Raw genomic sequence first — 17,843 nt, 5'->3', positions numbered from 1 at the left:
AGTTAAAGGAAATTGGCGTGGCATCAGAAGTTATTGAATCAGACTGCTATGGTTACAGTTTGTTTTTAAAAACTACTTTGAGTTTTTGATATGGCAGGTCAGATCACCTGCTACAATAAATTGTTTTTACTGTTTTGCCAGTAAATGATTGGTTCTTCTGGATATAGAGGAGGAACAATCACGTGTTAGAAAGAAATATAGCGATGGCAGATAACTGCATTTTGTAATGTTCAGTTTAGGAAGGGCAATCTTGAGATAGTTTGAAGATCTCTTGTGCAATATTTTGTCCATTCGGTTTACTTTTTTCAAGCATATATGACCAAAGATACTGGAAAAAGTGGCCCTAGATATTTTATATTTTATAAATAAATAAAAATATAAATACAAAACTGGTTTTAATGAAGACACCCAGTGGTGGAACTAATTGGTCCATTCGGTTTGTGAAACCCCCACTCCACTGAAGAGCCTTCCCTGAAGGTCACCAGGGACCTGCATCTTGCCTTCACCATTCCAGTGTCCTCTGACTTGACATCGTACTTGAATCACTTTCATCTCTAGGCGACATTTGCTTGGTCTCCTCCTGCTGACCGCTCAAATCCTTCTCACTTGCCTTTTCTGGGACTATTTATTCCATCAGGCTGCTAACATTCGGGTGCTCCAGAGCTCCATCCTGGGCCCTCTCTCTTGGGTCATCCCCTTTGGTTCCATGGCTTTAACTGTTTCTGCATTGATAGTGTTCATATTTCTATCTCCAGTCCAGACTCTGCCCCTGAGCTCTGGCCTCATGCAGCTAAATCCCCATTAAGCTTTTCCACTTGTGAATCAATTAGGCATTTACATTTTACCCGTGCAGAACATTCCTGTTGGTTTCAGCTCATCAGTCTCTTTACCCCCAGCACACAAAATGCTTAAAAATATATGCCCGTTGGGCACCTGGGTGGCCCAGTCAGTTAGGCCTCTGCCTTCGGCTCAGATCATGATCTCAGAGTCCTTGGATCCAGTCCCTTATCAGGCTCCCTGCTCAGCAGGGATTCTGCTTCTCCCTCTCCCTTTGCCCCTCCCCTTGCTCGTGCTCGCTCTCTTGCTCTCTCTCAAATAAATAAATAAAATCTTCGAAAAAAAACATACATGCCCATCTTAGTTTGTAGCGCAGCTATCTGCCCGGTCGCTCATACCTCATGGAGTCTACCGGTAAGATTCAAAGGTACCACTTCCAATCCAGTGACTCCCAGTTATCTCCATTTCTCCTTAGTCATTCGTCCCACTCTGGTCTATTGCCCAGATGATTACAGCAGCCTACATACAGGTCTGTCTGACACTTTTTGCCTTATAATGTCTTTTAATCACGAAGTAGCCAAAGTGCCCTTCCAAAGTCTTACTTCAGTTCATGGCTTGAAATCTTCAACTGCTTCTCACTGAATAAAATCTAAATTTCTTACTGTGCCTTATAGTGTTCTGTATGATCTGGTCCTCTGACCTTTAATCTTTATGCCTTTTATTTCCTCTTTGTTCACAACACTAAGCCATGTTGGCCTTTTCCTTCCTTCCTTCCTTCCTTCCTTCCTTCCTTCCTTCCTTCCTTATTTGAGAGAGAGAGAGTACGTAAGCATATGAGTAGGGGGCAGGGAGAGAGGAGAAGCAGGCTCCCCATTGAGCAGGGAGCCCGATATGGGACTCAATCCCAGCACCCTGGGATTATGACCTGAGCTGAAAGCAGCTGATCAACCGACTGAGCCACCCAGATGCCCCTCTTTCTTTCTTACCTCATGAACACATGAAATTTGTTTTGGTCTGAAGAATGTTTTGTATTTGCCTTTCCTTCTGCTTGGAATACTGTTTCCCAGTGTCTTTGCATGGCTACCAGGTCTCTAGTAGGGTGGTCTGCTATTAGAATGGTTAAGATCGGCCACTCTAAGGAAGTACATTTGCGTTTAGAGTGGCCTTAACCAGTTAACCTAAAACAACTGCTTCTGTATCAGTATATTATTCCCATATTTAATCTTTTCAATTGGATATTATTGTTATATTTATATATTTACTGATTAGCTCCTCTCTAATATAACCAAGAATATAATCCTTGAAGGCAGGGACATGGTTGATATGAAATATCAATGATATGAAATGTGTATTGGTTGATCATCGACATATACTCAGATTATAATATTAGTTTGTCCGTATCATTGTCATCCAGTGATATAAAGAACTATCTTCACAGTTTACAGGAGAGAGAATCAGACCTGAGTGGAGACTTGTGATATCAGGACAGAATTATGAACTTTCTTTCCTAGATTGATGGAAGTTCCACTAAAGAACTATTCCTAAATAGGGGGAAAACTTGTTTATCAGTAGGATTTAGTTGATCAAAGATGTTTATGTTCATCTCAGTTTTGTTGACTATCTCTGCTAAAGTTCTAAGAACAGTAAATTGTAATTTTAAATGACATTGTCAAATAGAGGTTCCTTTACAATGGGCCACTTTGTGCTTTAAGTTGTTGCCATCTGAATGGTGTTTCTTCCTTGGAAAAAAAGCACTGTAATGCCAGCGGGATTTCAAAATAACAGCATAACAGTGCTGTATTCGTTAGACTTTTTTAGTACCCCTAGCTTTTTAAAGTAGTTGTCTTTACTGTAATGCCATCCCATTCACTTGGAAATCAGATTTGATACCTAAAGTTGAGGGTCTTTTTTTTTTTTTTTAAAGATTTTATTTATTTATTTGACAGAGAGAGATCACAAGTAGGCAGAGAGGCAGGCAGAGAGAGAGAGAGGAGGAAGCAGGCTCCCTGCTGAGCAGAGAGCCCGATGCGGGACTCGATCCCAGGACCCTGAGATCATGACCTGAGCCGAAGGCAGCGGCTTAACCCACTGAGCCACCCAGGCGCCCGAGGGTCTTATTTTTTTTGACGATCTGCCCTGCCTCTCTCTGTGGAACTCCCAAGTCCTCCAGGAAAAAGATCAGTTTATTTCCAACCAGTCTTCGCCTCAGAGTTTCCCCTGCTGTTACCCAGGAGTTAGAGGGAGTGTTTTGACCCAACGTTTAAGAAGGAGATTTTCTAGACTTAACAGCTATAGCTTTGCCCACTGTATCTCAGATACTAAATACCTCATCATTCTTTAGTTGTCTTGTCCAGGTCTTGCTTCAAGTGGGGAGCCCAGAAGTATTTCCAAGTCCATGCTTGAAAATGGTACAATTCTCATCTTCCTCTTCTAAATAACATACTTCTACCAAAGTAGCACATGATTGTACTTTTTTGTAAAGGCCATTATTAGCTTTTTGGGCCCCTGGTCAGTTAGTATGCCCTTTTTATTTCCTTGTTTGTTTAAATTCTTGGCAATGCAGTTCATTTATTATTATGCTTTCTATAAAAATACTTAAATAAGGAACTTTAGATTGATTTCTAAAATTTTTCATCTTAGTTTTGTTTTAGTGCTCCTAGAATGTCAAGATATTTCTTGAGTAATTATTTTAAAAAATACATGTGTAGCTATCATCTGCAAACTTTTCAAGGGCATAGTCTGTCTGCACTTGAGTCATAAACAAAATATTGAACATTAGAAGGCCCGAGAGAGGACCCTGTCACAGGCAATTCAAGATCACTGCTCAAGGCCCACGGTGACAGATCAGTGTTTCAGCTCTGCATGTTCAGTAACTGCCACCCCCAGCCCACATTTCTTCCTCTTTCTATCAAAGAGATCATGGGAGACATTGTTAGATACATTATGGAAATAAAGGGACACCCTGCCTGTGGCCTTTGTGTCACCAGTCTTGGAAGCCTAAAACACATTCATGCTGACCAGCATTCCTAGACCCCTCCGTTTACCGCCTGGCTTTGCCGTAGCTCCGTGTGAGGTGTCTAATGCTGTGACTTAACCAGTAGCCTACAGAGATACGCAGGTGCTGTGAAGCTTGCTCTCTCTTTTTGATTGTGTTTCATTTGCTGCTAGTGCTTGGTTAGTGCACTCATTTCATTCATTAAATAACCAATACCAGATTAAAAAACTGTGTTATAGAGTAACATCAAAGACAGAACCCAGAAAAAATAGAAATCAGTGCAATGCCTAAAAGGGATTTGGATCATTCTACAGTAAGGGAAAGAATAAATATGATATTAATAATGCATAAAACTTAGAGATAACAAATAGATAGTAACCTTGCTGAAGACATATAATATATGATTGACAGAAAACAAAAATAAGAACCCAAAAATGGTTTGAAAATCAACAGATACAGTACATGATAACCAAATAGACCATGAATGATAGCACATTCTTTTCTTTCTACTCTGCCCCCAACTTAATCTTTTTATCATTTGTAAAGCTGTTTCTCTCCATTTCCCACCAAACTATGATGAATGATATTAAAACTTCTTCCTCTTTTATATTTCTGTCTCAGTTCAGTTTGGAGGCCTAAGGTCCTTCTGTGAAATAGTCACAATAACGAAGAAACCCCCACGGACTTGCTGAACACCGCCCTTGGCGTCACTAGACCACACTTAGATTACTGCACTTGGTTCTGGATATGTTTCTACGGGAAATCCATTGACCCATTGGATTTATTTCAGGGGGTAACGTCAGAAATGATTTATGAGGAAGGATTAGAGGAGTTATTTATAGCCAACCAAACAATGACTAAGAGAGCTGACTGTATAAGCATTCAAGGGATGGTAGCACCAAGGCGGGGAGAACCGTGTAAGGGCGGCTGGCTACGGCAGGGGGTGGAAGGCGTGTAGAATGACAGAGATGAAATTAACAAAGAGAATGGTAGCAGCTGTGAATAAGTAGGATGATTTAGAGATACAGGGTGCTCTCTTAAAAGCAAAACAAAACACTGGTATTTCTGTCACTTCTGTTTTTAAAAAATAAGATTTTGAAAATGTAAAAATAGTCCTGGGATAGGTCCTATTCCTAGCACTCATTGCTATGTTTTCACTGTTAGATAGAAGAGAGGCAGAAGTTGTGTAATGAGGGAAGGATTATTCTCAAAAAAGTACTTTTAATCAGTGTGTCCTTGACATTTTCAAACAAGAGTGTTCGATACCCTCCCTCATGGAGAGATACAAACATATAACCATGGTGAGACTCTAACGAAGTGATGAATGTTTATTAACTTGTTCTTTGGAGTCAGCAGGTTTTCAGATCAAGCTGCTGTTATTTTCTGGCATTCTATTTCAATATTTGGAAAGATCTCTGTGGATCTTTCCTTGTAGGGTAGAAGTTAGCAGTTTATTCTTAAGATTTAAAAACAAAGATTCTTATATTTTACAAAATGTTTTGGTTTGAACATATTCATAAAGATTTATGTTTCTCATTTTTATGGAGATTTGTTTTTGTTTGTAATCAATTTCTGAATTCCAGAAATGCAAAGATACTGCACTGAAAGAGGTGGCAGCTGACAAAATTGCTGTCTTTGACCTTCTGATGCAAGTTTAGTAACTAATCTGGAAAATAATGAACTGCAATTAATGAAATCTGTACTCATATTCAAGTGTGTTTCTCAGACAGCACATAAAATAATTGAAAGAACTTCCTGCTCTCTAATTAGTTAGATTGAGTTAATTTGGCATAATAGCTTTTTTCATGTATCTAGAAGTTTGTGTTCAGATGAAGCTATTTATGTACTTTAAACTTTGGGACTCCAGATGGTGTCTTTGGTTATCTGGAGAATTAAAGAGTTAATACTCAGATTTAATTTCCGCCATCGAAAGCACAGTCATATGTCTGGCTTATCTTTGTTGTACGGCTGTCTCTCTTTAGTGTCCTGCACTTTGCTTGGGATTGTCTTGTCAACCACAGGGATATTTTTCTCCATTTTCAATACTGCTTCCACCGTGGAGGAAGGACAAAGCCTTGAGGGGAGAGAGCAGCACCTTGCACATCTCAAATGCTGATTGAAAAGATGCCTGTGTAGTCGGTGATTCCATCTTTCATGCCAGCGATCCTTCCGTATTATAAAATGGAGAAAAAACACACCAACTACTAGTTCTTCCCTTGTGCACAAGATTCTGTTGTAGGGCTGCTCAGACTTGGACTCCCTTGATAAAACGAAGCATATAAATGCTTATCCTTGTGTCCTCATCACCAAGGATTCGTCACCATAACTAACAAAATAAGAAAAAAGGGTTTATGTCTTGTCTTCCAGCCTTCAGTGTTAATGTTTGGGTTCCTTAAAGAGTATGGATATGACCATTTCCCCCCTGTAATTTAGTAAGGAGCACACGTAATAAATATATTTGGATATGTTATGCTACATTCACTTGTTCCTGAGTTAACAAAGGCAAATTTGCACAGGCTTTCTGGAGTACAGACTTAAAAAAATTTTTTTTTCAATTCAAGGCACATGATTTCCATTCATTTGTTTTAGGATGAATTCTTAGGTACTTTTACTACTGTTAGTTTTCCAAAATCATGTTTTGCCATCTCTCTTTGTCCCAGAAATGTATGGATACTGTGTTGACAGATACTGATTGACAAGGTTCTCTTCACAATAAGGTATGGTCTTGATCTGAAAAATAACAAAAATGAGACTTTCTGAGGCAGTGCAGAAGTTGATTGAAGAGACCTTAGTCTGCTGGTCATTTTTTTCAGAAAATGTCATTGTATGCTTTTGTTTGAGGCTGTAGATGAGATATTGGCCAAACTGTTTTTGTTAAGTGCCATATAGTATTATTCTAGGCTTTGCAGGCCTGTCAAAACTAACCATAGACAATACTTAATAGTAAATGAGTATGGATATGTTTTAAGAAAATTTTAAATTTATAACCCCCAAATTTGAATTTCATAGAATTTTTTCATGTCACAAGGTATTCTTTTAGTATTTTGAAAATGCAAAAACCATTCTTAGCTTACCTGGTATACCAAACAGGTAACAGTCTAGATCTAGGCCCTATTTTATTTTATTTATTTTTAAAGATTTTATTCATCTATATGACAGAAAGAGAGAGCACAAGCAGTGGGAGCAGCAGACAGAGGGAGAGGGAGAAAGCAGCCTTCCCGCTGAGCAGGGAGCCTGATGCAGGGCTCAATCCCAGGACCCTGGGATCATGACCTGAGCCAAAGGCAGATGCTTAACCAACTGAGTCACCAGGCATCCCAGGCCTTATTTTAAAAAAAAAAAAAAAAGTTCTTTTAAGAAAGAATGCACAGGTTGGGGGTGAGCGGCGAGAGGGAGAGAGAGAGACTCCCAAGCAGACCTCATGCTCAGCACTGAGCCTGACATGGGGCTCAATCTCAGGACCCTGAGATCATGACCCGAGCCAAAACCAAGGCTTGCATTGAGTCACTCAGGTACCCCTAAAATTTTTAAGATTAGCAAATATTCTGGCTTTTAAGTAAATATACTTTGTATTTCATAGATATTTGAAAAACTAATAACTATTACTTTGAATGAAGTGAAATTATAGCCTTTAAAAAAAATGTTAAGTTTTTTGGGGGCAGCTGGGTGGCTCAGTCTGTTAAGCATCTCCCTTTGGCTTAGGTCATGATCTCAAGGTCCTGGGATCGAACCCAGAGTTGGGCTTCCTGCTCCATGGGGAGTCTGCTTTTCTCTCCCTCCACTTTCGAATAAGTAAATAAAATATTAAAAATAAAATAACATAGGGCGCCTGGGTGGCTCAGTGGGTTAAGCCACTGCCTTCGGCTCAGGTCATGATCTCAGGGTCCTGGGATGGAGTCCCACATCGGGCTCTCTGCTCAGCAGGGGGCCTGCTTCCCTTCCTCTCTCTCTGTGATCTCTTCCCTTCCTCTCTCCTACTGTGATCTCTCTCTGTCAAATAAATAAATAAATAATCTTTAAAGAAAATAATAAAATAACATAAAAATAAATAAGGTTTTTTTTTAAAAAAGATTTTTTTTTTTTTAAAGATTTTATTTATTTATTTGTCAGAGAGAGAGAGAGTGAGAGCGAGCACAGGCAGACAGAGTGGAAGGCAGAGGCAGAGGGAGAAGCAGGCTCCCTGCGGAGCAAGGAGCCCGATGTGGGACTCGATCCCAGGACGCTGGGATCATGACCTGAGCCGAAGGCAGCTGCTTAACCAACTGAGCCACCCAGGCGTCCCTTAAAAAGATTTTATTAATTTACTTGGGAAGGAGCAAGCAAGGGGTAGAGAGGGCATGAGTGTGGTGGAAGGGAAGATCAGAGGAAGAGGAAGAAGCAGACTCCCCACCAAGCAGGGAACCTGATGTAGGGCTCCATCCCAGGATCCCAGGATCGTGACCTGAGCTGAAGGCAGACACTTAACCAACTGAGCCACCCAGGCACTCCATAAATTTTTTCACATAAATATTTAAGTAGCTGTTAACAATTATCATGTGGAAGTTTAAAAAGTAAACTAGATTCTATAAAAATAAACTGTATCTTTTCTGAGAACTCCAGAAATATAAATACATTTATATTTATTTATAATATAATATATCTACTATATTAATTAATTATATAATAATATATAATATATTTATATATATTTATATATATATAAATAACATAGTGAAATTAATCTGTTTTGATGGTCTTATTCACTTTTATCCACTGATTAGATAGTTTACTTATTGATTGAAGAAATAGGCCTTTCAGGTTTTTTAATAATTAGGTTCTTCATTTGAAAGAAAATGGCCATAGAAAATGGCCAAAGGAAAGCCATATCCTTGAATGGCTTTGGGGCTGATAAATACAAGGAGAATCTTTCAATGTATATTTTATATCAGATATAATTGTTGATTATTTAAGTTGGGCTTTTATAGTAAACCAAGCTAGAAATATCTTGGAAGACACCAATGGCTCCAGTGATGGGGAAGAGCATGCTATTTTACAAATGTGCTGAGTGCTTACTGTGTGCCAGGCATTTTATATGCATTAGCTCAACAGTGGTGCTGAGTTAGATCAGTGCCGTCCAATAGAAATTTGTGAGTTATACGCGATGTTTTAAAGTTTCTGGTAGGCACATTTAAAAAAAGTGAAATAGGTCAAATTGATTTTAGTAATACAGTTTACTTAATATAGTCATAATGTTATCATTTCAATCTGTAATCAAAAAATTACTGAGTTATTTCCTTCTTTTTTTTTCCTGTGAAATTCTTATTTTTTTTTAAGATTTTATTTATTTATTTGACAGACAGAGATCACAGGTAGGCAGAGAGGCAGGCAGAGAGAGAAAGGGGGAAGCAGGCACCCCACTGAGCAGAGAGCCTGATGCGGGGCTCGATCCCAGGACCCTGAGATCATGACCTGAGCTGAAGGCAGAGGCTTAACCCACTGAGCCCCCTGTGAAATTCTTGAAATCAGGTGTGTAGTTTATATTTCTAGCACATTTCAGTTCGGATGCTAAATTTTTGTCAGAAATCCTTGATCTGCCTTTGGCAGTTGAAAAAAAATAGATCCCTCTGCCCAAGGTGTTCCAAACATATTAAAGGCACTTTAATTTTTAAATTTACATATTATTCAGTAAAATTAAGTAAAATTAAAAGTTTACTTCCTCAGTCGCACTAGCTTCATTTTGAGTGCTAAGTAGCTACGTGGGGCTGGTGGCCACCACATTGGACAGCACAGAGTTAGAGGGTGACTCTAGATACTCTGACATTGAGGAAAATGAGATTCAGATAGATAAAGCACCTCATCTAAGGTTACAGAGCATACTGAATGGCATGATGAACATTCAAGAAGTAAAGTTGAATGAACAGTTGTGATATTAAGAGATTTCACTGGATCTGATCAAAAATATTACCAGTGGGGGCACCTGGGAGGCTCAGTGGGTTAAAGCCTCTGCCTTCAGCTCAGGTCATGTTCCCAGGGTCCTGGGATCCAGCCCCACATTGGGCTCTCTGCTCAGCAGGGAGCCTGCCTCCTCCTCTCTCTCTGCCTGCCTCTCTGCCTACTTGTGATCTCTGTCAAATAAATAAATAAAATCTTTAAAAAAATATTACCAGTGGTTATATATATAGAATGAATGAATCTAAAGTATTTGAAGGAGGGACTTGTCAAGACATGGAAATACACTGAGTAGGACCTGTATGTATTTTATTTATTGCCCATTCCTTTCTAAAAATAATTATCTGTGGGGGTACCTGGGTGGCTCACTGGGTTGAGCATCTGACTTCAGGTGGGTCACAATCTTGGGGTCCTGGGCCTTAGCCCAGGTTGGGCTTCTTGCTTGGTGGAAAGTCTGCTTCCCATCACACTGTACTCTTCTTCTGCTTCTTCCCCTGCTTGACCTCTTTCTATCTCAATAAATAAAATATTTTAAGAAAAATTATCTATGGGCAATGAAGAATCATTGACTGTTTTTTTTTTGGTGTGTGTGTTTTAGAAAGCTCTTGTGACTGCAGTTTGGAGGGTAGATTTGAAGAGGATAAAACCAAAAGAATCTATTCAAGTGTATATAAAAACCTCATGAAGCATTGTAATATTGGGCAGAAAAATTGTCACCTTCCCATGCCTGCATTGATACTTTGATGTCACCGATCAAAAGGGGCATGTGCCAGGTAGTGTAAAAGTGTGTCTGGTAGGGACCAGCTGGTGGCCACTTGTCATCCTCTCTGGATGGCTTTGCTTAGCGAATGCATGTGGGCTGGATTACCACCTTCCAGATGTGCAGCCCCTGAGGTGATCAGGTCTACACGAACAAACGACTGATGGGTTGGGTAGCATGCTGAGTTACTCATTTAAAATAAGACATATAATTGCCAGGCAGGTGGACAAAAGTGCTGCTTCACCAGATCACCCTGGAAAGCCAGAGTGTAAATCCTGAGACTGCTCCGTGAATGGGGACCACCTGCGGGAACCAGATCCTGCTGACGGCTGACGTGTCTGTCTTTGGACCAGCGTGGGTGCTTCCTTCAGCTTTCTTCCTGTGACATCACAATCCCCCTCTTGCAGCCCAACCACTCTACCTCTGATTAACATAATCTTTAGAAAGTATGTTTATATTAAGTTATTGCTGAGTCTTGATCTTTAGGTAATTGTACATGTATGTTTTTGTCCATTGTTTATTACTTTTTTTTTTTTAAGATTTATTTATTTGTTTGACAGAGAGAGTGAGAGAGGGAATACAAGTAGGGGGGTGGGGAGGGAAAATCAGACTTCTTGCCGAGCAGAGAGCCTGATGTGGGGCTCAATCCCAGGACCCCGGGATCATGACTTGAGCCGGAGGCAGACGCTGAACTGGCTGAGCCACCCAGGTGGCCCTGTCCATTGTTTATTACTTTTATCAGTACATATTTGGAGATTAGAAAGTATTTTGTTTATATGCGCTCCGTCAGATTGGTTTTATTATATTTTTCTCACTTCAGCAGCATGAAAACCAAAGGTTGTCTACTGGTTATTTATAGCAAAGGTAAATCGTACATCTCATATTCTTGTGCTTGGTTAGAATTTTTAAGAAAGGGGGTACTGCCTAGCTGTCTCAGTTGATAGAATGTGTGACTCTTGATCTCGGGGTTGTAAGTTTGAGCCCCACATTGGGTGTAGAGATTACTTTAAAAAAAAAAATCTTGAGGATCATACTTGCTTAGGAACTATTGGAAGATGACATTTGAGGGTATATCAAACTCAGTGTAAGGGGTGATTATTAGGAAACATTCATTTTTCAAACAAGAAAGAATGCATCAGAAAATTCAGTGTTTTGGACTGCAGTGATGATTTTTTGCTTTAAAATATTCTCCCTTCTACCCACCCCAGTGCCCAAATTTCAGAATGTCTATTCTTTTATTTTTTATTTTAAGATTTCATTTATTTATTTGCCAGAGAGGGAGAGGGAGAGAAAGAGAGAGGGGGGTGGGAAACACAAGCAGGGGGCGTGGCAGGCAGAGGAAGGAGCAGGCTCCCCGCTCTGAGCAAGGAGCCTGATACCGGACTCCATCCCAGGATCCCAGGGTCATGACCTGAGCTGAAGGCAGACACTTAACCAACTAAGACACCCAGGTGTCCCAAGAATGTCTGTTCTTTTTCTAAATTCTCTGTAAATGGAAAATTTGGCCTTTGTCATGTCACTTAAGTAATTAGCTTGTTCATTTACGTATGCATTTATTCAACATGAACAAACATGAAGTTACTCTTTTCTGTACGGGAATACAGAGATGAATGAGCCATAATCCCTACCCTTCAGAGAGCTAAATAGGGTGACATTACAGATGCCGTAATATGTGTATGTCTGGGACTGGCGTGGTGAAGGCATTTTCGGGAAGAGGAGGTCGTGCCTGAGCTGAGACTGATGCGCACTGGTGCTTACCAGGTAGCCCCGACTCCCTAGGGAAAAGGAAGGGCTCGAGGAAGGCTCCAGACAAGCAGTGTGGTCAGTTCAGAGTGGGGTTAGCATCACAAGCGAGGCACGAGTGCAGCCTCACAGGGAGGTGAGGGTCTTTACATGTTGCCAAGGTGTTAAAACTCTATGCTTTGAGGCAGAGGGGTCCCCCAGTAACTCAGATGCCTGGTTGAAATTCTGAGCTGATCTGCCCTGATTTCTTCATTCATGTGGCATGTGAAAACCAGAGTTAAAAAATGGTGGGTTATGATAAAGATGTGACCCTCATCTTTTCCCTTAAATACTTTTGAGTAGCTCTCTTGCTTGGAACCCACTCATCTGCTAAGCTTCAGTGATGCTCAGTGGACAGCGCGACTGCACGTTCAGCTGGTGCTTGGGGGTCGGTCCTTTTTCATCTCTGTGACTGGCTCACTGGGCAGCCTGAATGCATGTAACCACTGGGTGAATGTCTGCGAGCCTTGGTGTCTGTAGTGCGAGATGTAGATAATTATACTTCTATCCACTTGCCTCTTGGGACTTCTCCTTAATATTTATAGCTGCAAAAGACTTCGCAGTCATTTTTATTAATAGTTGCCAGATGTGTCGTAAGGATTAATGAACTTATGATCTGAAATGTTTTGAGCTCCTGGAATAGGAGGCAACTGCCTGCACCAGGGATGTGTAAAAGAGCATTAAAATGCAAACAATACACATTTGGAAATTTGAGCTCTTAGGTGTGAAGGACAAATGGCACACTTGAGATTTCAGTACACTTTGTAGGTATTTTTGGTATCCTTAATGAAGCTCCTGAATTCATCACAGGCCATTGCCCAACATACAAGGCTGGGTCCCCGCACCCTTGCACATGGGCCCACACACAGGCGCACATGTGCATGGACATGGGTTCTGCTAACACCACCATGACCCTTCTTCCTGTCATCCATCCTTCCTGGGCATCATCTTCGACTGTTTCTACCGCCTCCCCAGCCAGTTGTTTCCAGGTGTTCCGTAGTCTACCTCATAGCTTTAACTTTTCACTTCCTTTTCCTCTTTCCATCCAAGTTCAGGCTCTCAGTAGCTCTCCAGCAAACCCATGATGCAACTTCTTCATTGATCTCTCCAAGTTTCGTATCCCTATTTAAGGGTTAATCTTCTCCAAGCATAGCTCTTAGCACCAGTCATTCATTTACCTTTCATAGCTGGACTGCGGGTGAAAATCAACCATAAGCTCCCAAGACCTCCTGCACATGGCCCTAACCTGCTTCCCTCTGCCCCGTGCAGGTCACTCTAGATTATTCTTTCTTCCCCGAGATGTCCTGGCAGATTGAGTAGCTTTTCTGGGGGCAGAGGTGGCTGTAGAGGGAACACATCAGGCACAAAGAGGAGCATGCCTTTGCCTTGTCGTTCTTCATGTTGGAAGTATCCCTCTGCCCTGGGAAAGGCTGCTCAGTCTTCAAGGCCTGTCTCAAAGTCAGATCATCCCCGGGAGGATATTCTAGGCCTGTTTCATTTATCATCCCTTCCTCTGAATCTTCTTTGCGTTTGAAGCTTTCATTCTAGTATCTTTCGTTTTCCTTGATGTTTTGGTTATTTGCATACATGTCCTTGCTGGTCTGCTGAGAGCAAAGCCTGTGACATTGTGATCCTTGCGTTCTTCCCAGCACCTGTTGCAATGCCTTGTACGCTGGGAGACCTAAGTCTTTGTTGAACTGAATTTGTACAGTGAATCAGAGTCCCGGTTATTTCCTTCATGTAGGACAGCGTTATGGAAAAATCTAAAATACATCAAAGTAGAGAGACGACGACAGTGAATCCCTGTGTGCTTGTCACCTAGTTTCAGTAAAAATCAATACAGAGCTGGTCTTGTATGCCAGTACCCTGCCCCCTTTAGCCTGCACCTTTCAGAGTCCTTGGTTGGAGAAGTAGCCACCTGAGGCTCACTTGGCCAGAGCTGGCCTTTGGCAGCTGCCACCACCTGTTCGCACGGAGGGAGCCGCCCAGAGCTTCTAGCGTGGGAGCCAGAGAAGGAGGTGTGCTGTGAGTACCTGACTTTGCTCAGGACCCATTCAGACCCAGTCCCCTTTTCTTTGCGACACTGGGTTTAGCCATTTCAGGTATATGTCATCAGTCAGTGTCCTGATTCCCCCTTCCTCTGAGTGGTGGGCTCGGGGTGGGCCATTGAGAGCGACTGGTGGTGCAGGGAAACCTGTGAGGGAGACCTGAGGTCTTAGTGTGATGGCCCAGAACCATGATGTGGGGCTCTGGGAGCCTGGAAGCCCATGGATTCACTGATGCCACAGTGTCACAAGCCTATCCCTTCACTCATGGCAGCAGATATTTTTTTTTTAAGCATTGACTGGAGTTTTCTAATTCTCCTGAGTCCTGGGGGAAAGTGTTAGGTTATGTTTCCGTGCTCTGTTCAGGAGGGCAAGAGTCCTCTCATCTTAGAAGAGGCTCCTTTTTAGGTGGTTACATTCCACTCTTGGTGGGATTTTATGTGTTTATGCTTTAAAGTGGAATGTTTCACCCCAATCTGGTCTGTTTTAGAGACGATCTAACTCAAGAATGTAAGTATTTTGGAGTTTGAGCTTAAGAGACTTTTTTTCTGCCTTTACGAAGGAGTAAAGGAACACCTTTCCATTTGTAGGGGACTTTAGATACTATGGGAGAAAGTAAATACAAAAAGAAAGATGATGAGAGACTGTGGATTCTGAGAAACAAGCTAAGGGTTTTGGAGGGGAAGGGTGTGGGGGGCTGGGTGAGCATGGTGGTGGGTATTAAGGAGGGCACGTATTGTGTGGAGCACTGGGTGTGGTGCATAAACAATGAATCTTAGAACATGAAAAAATAAAATTAAGATGTCAAAATAAAATCATATATTAAAAAAGACAGCAGCCCCTGTATTCAAGGACTATAAGGTAGAGTGAGATACTTGCTTGAAAATAACTCTGTCACTTGTCTACCGAGCTGCCAGTAGAGTGGAGGAATGGAGATTCCCACAGGTGGTGTGAGAGAGGGGAGAAGCGATGTGTCATGCGAGTTGAGGGGACCTACTTACTGCTCCAGGCATCCCGGGAGAGGCTGGAAGGCCTGTGGTTCAGGCCCTCATCTCATCCAGTGGCCTTGCCCCAGCCCCCCAAGTGTCCTCCCTCATCCTCTTCCGTTGGCCTCTCACATTGTCTTCCTTAAACCTGCCATTGATCGTGGCTGTCCCTGGCCCTAAGCCCCCAGTGACTCCCCAGTGTTTGCAGGATAAAAAGTAACATTCCTTTAGTTTATCCCTAGGTCTTCCCATCTGTTTACCCATATCTCCTATCATGTCGTACTTAATCGCCTGGCCTCTGTGTCTTTTCTCAAATCCCACTGCCGCTCCCTAATTCAGCAGAGTTAATCACTTCTTGCTCTTTTCTCCCAAAGACAGTTGCAAGGTGTAACTGGTTATAGTGGTGCCCTTTGCCAAAACGCAGTTATTTGGTGCTGTGAACTCAGGCTAACCTTCTAAGTGCACAGTCCTATTCCACATAGGCTTTTGTCCCTTCAGTAAGAGTTTGGGCTGCTCAGTAGGAAGCCGGACTTCGGCTGTCCAGCCTTGGTGCCTGCAGACAGTCTAAAGCATCCTGATGGCGTAGAAGCCATCGTGGGAACTGGGAGGCCCTGAAGTACCTAGGGTCAGAAGAAAGGAAAGGGAAAGACAAGAAATCTGCCTCTCTACACAATTTAGATTAGGTAAGAGATGAGCGGTCAGCTACTTTTCCTTTTGGATCCAACAAGAGAAAAGACACTCCTACTGCATGGAAATGAACCACGACACCAAATTTTGCTGCCTCCTGTGAGGCTGTGCTGGCAGAATCCTCTGGGAGCTGGGCATTCTGAGGCAAGGTCCAGACTCTGGTCCTGGAACAGGGAGACCAGAGAAGGGGCCAGAGGCTGGTTGATGGAATAAAGGCAGAAGTGGTAGATTTGTAGTTTCTTCAAGAAAATCCTGTCAGTTTCTGTATCCCAACGCCATTGTAAACCCAGCAGCTGCTAAAAGAATGTCTGATTTCTTCTCTTTTGCACTTACCAGCTTCTTCTTCTGACCTCTCTCTTTCTTAACCTGGTGCTCTTTTTTTTTTTTTTTTCTTTTTAACATTCCTTGAACTGCTTGTCCATAAGTAATGATGTCCTTTCTTGTGCTATTGCTCACACAGCCATTAATTCAGGCTCTTATCCCCTCTCATCTGTTCAGTTGCTGGAGTCTCATCAGTGATCTGCCTACCTTAGTCTTGAAGTATTTCTCCAGTCCCTTTGCCTTCTACTACCAGATCCATCTTCTCAAGCTCCTGCTTTCTTCATCTCTGGTGGTCCTCATCCTTACCTGATTGGGATACCAAATCCTCCCTCCATATATCTGTCCTTCTCTGGGCTATGCCCCAGAGGTGGGCTCTAGCCAGACCGGCTTCCTCACTTCCTGTGACGACACTCTCCGGTCCTGCTAGGGCACCAGTTCTCCCTGCCCGTCAAGGCTTGGTTTGTGTTCTGCCTCCTGCCTGAAGCCTTCGTCCTGATCTTTCCTGTTCCAACCCTTTGTCTCTAGCCTCCAGAACAGCCCTTGATGAACACGTGCGGTATGTGAGAGGAGAGAGAGCCTGTGAGTGTGTAAACATGCCCTGTATGTTACTGTTCTGGCACATTTCTGGTGTTGCCAGCTGCTTGCTGTGTCCTTACTGCTTACATTTCCCTGTGTAGTGCAGCACCACTAGCCCTTGGCATGCCTACTTGGCAGTGACTTACCAGAATTCCCAAAAGTTGTGAAAGTTTATTTCAACTAGGTCCTCCTGACGGGCTTTCCAGTCTGTTCAGTGAAAACCTCTAGTTATCTCTGTTCTGCTTCTCTCAGTCCCTCACGCCTGCCTGTTCACTTGTTTCCTCAGCCCGTGCCCCGAATCATGGTGCAATGTGCCTTGGCGGACGCTGGGACCACCGGAGCTCTGGAGGTGAGTCAGACGGGTGGGGGGTGGGCCGGGGACAGAGGGACACCTTCACTGGTGGCAGCCCCACGTGTAGGGGGGTGGCCCCGATGCTGTAACTGTTGAGTCCACACCCGTGGGTTTCTCATTTTAACGTTCCTGTTTTGATAATTAGCTGTAATATAGGTCACTGTCTTCTCCCTCTATATTTTCCTTGTTCCACTTTTCTATTTTCAACTTGTTAATCATATGATTGCTAAACTTTTAGGTGCTTGACTGCTAATGTAGTCTGTTGCTTTAATAGCCCACTGCTAGGCAAAGGCGATTTCTATAAACAGAACAATCTCCTTATTCCAAGTGTTTGCTTAATTCTCAGTTTTACATTTCATTCTGATTCATGATATCAGCGTGAAAAGACTAATGCTAAGCTGGGGAGAAAATAGTCTCTTATGATCTCCCACAGATGAACAGCACTTCTCATCTTATGAATAGCAAATCTATTTTCTCCCACTGTGTGTTCATTCTCTTAGGAAATGCTGTATCTTCATCGGAAAATTTTATTTATTAAAACAACAGAAAAAAAGGGCAAATAATTTGGAAGGGAATTCAGCCCTCCACGGATTCAGTCCTTTCTGAAGGGCCCTTTCTAATTCAGGACACTTTG

The 17,843-nt window shown here is 42.2% G+C and overlaps 1 protein-coding gene across 4 annotated transcripts in view; it reads left to right on the top strand.

Annotated features, from left to right (window-relative positions):
- KIF13B (kinesin family member 13B) overlaps nt 1-17,843 on the top strand; it is a 201,816-nt gene that overhangs the window by 172,504 nt on the left and 11,469 nt on the right. For 3 of the 4 annotated variants that reach the window (XM_045078378.1, XM_045078379.1, XM_045078381.1), the window contains one exon: nt 17,144-17,206. In XM_045078378.1, the coding sequence (XP_044934313.1) occupies nt 17,144-17,206 (63 nt within the window). Of the gene's footprint in view, nt 1-4,393; nt 5,228-17,143; nt 17,207-17,843 lie in introns of those variants that run through there. The other variant, XM_045078380.1, reaches the window with a different exon arrangement.

Source organism: Mustela putorius, unplaced genomic scaffold (assembly GCF_011764305.1).
Source record: "Mustela putorius furo isolate JIRA1106 unplaced genomic scaffold, ASM1176430v1.1 tig00000242_pilon_pilon_pilon, whole genome shotgun sequence".
In the NCBI taxonomy this organism is placed as follows: domain Eukaryota; kingdom Metazoa; phylum Chordata; class Mammalia; order Carnivora; family Mustelidae; genus Mustela; species Mustela putorius.
Note: the sequence above shows the minus strand (reverse complement) of the source record. Positions and strands in the feature narration are given on the sequence as shown.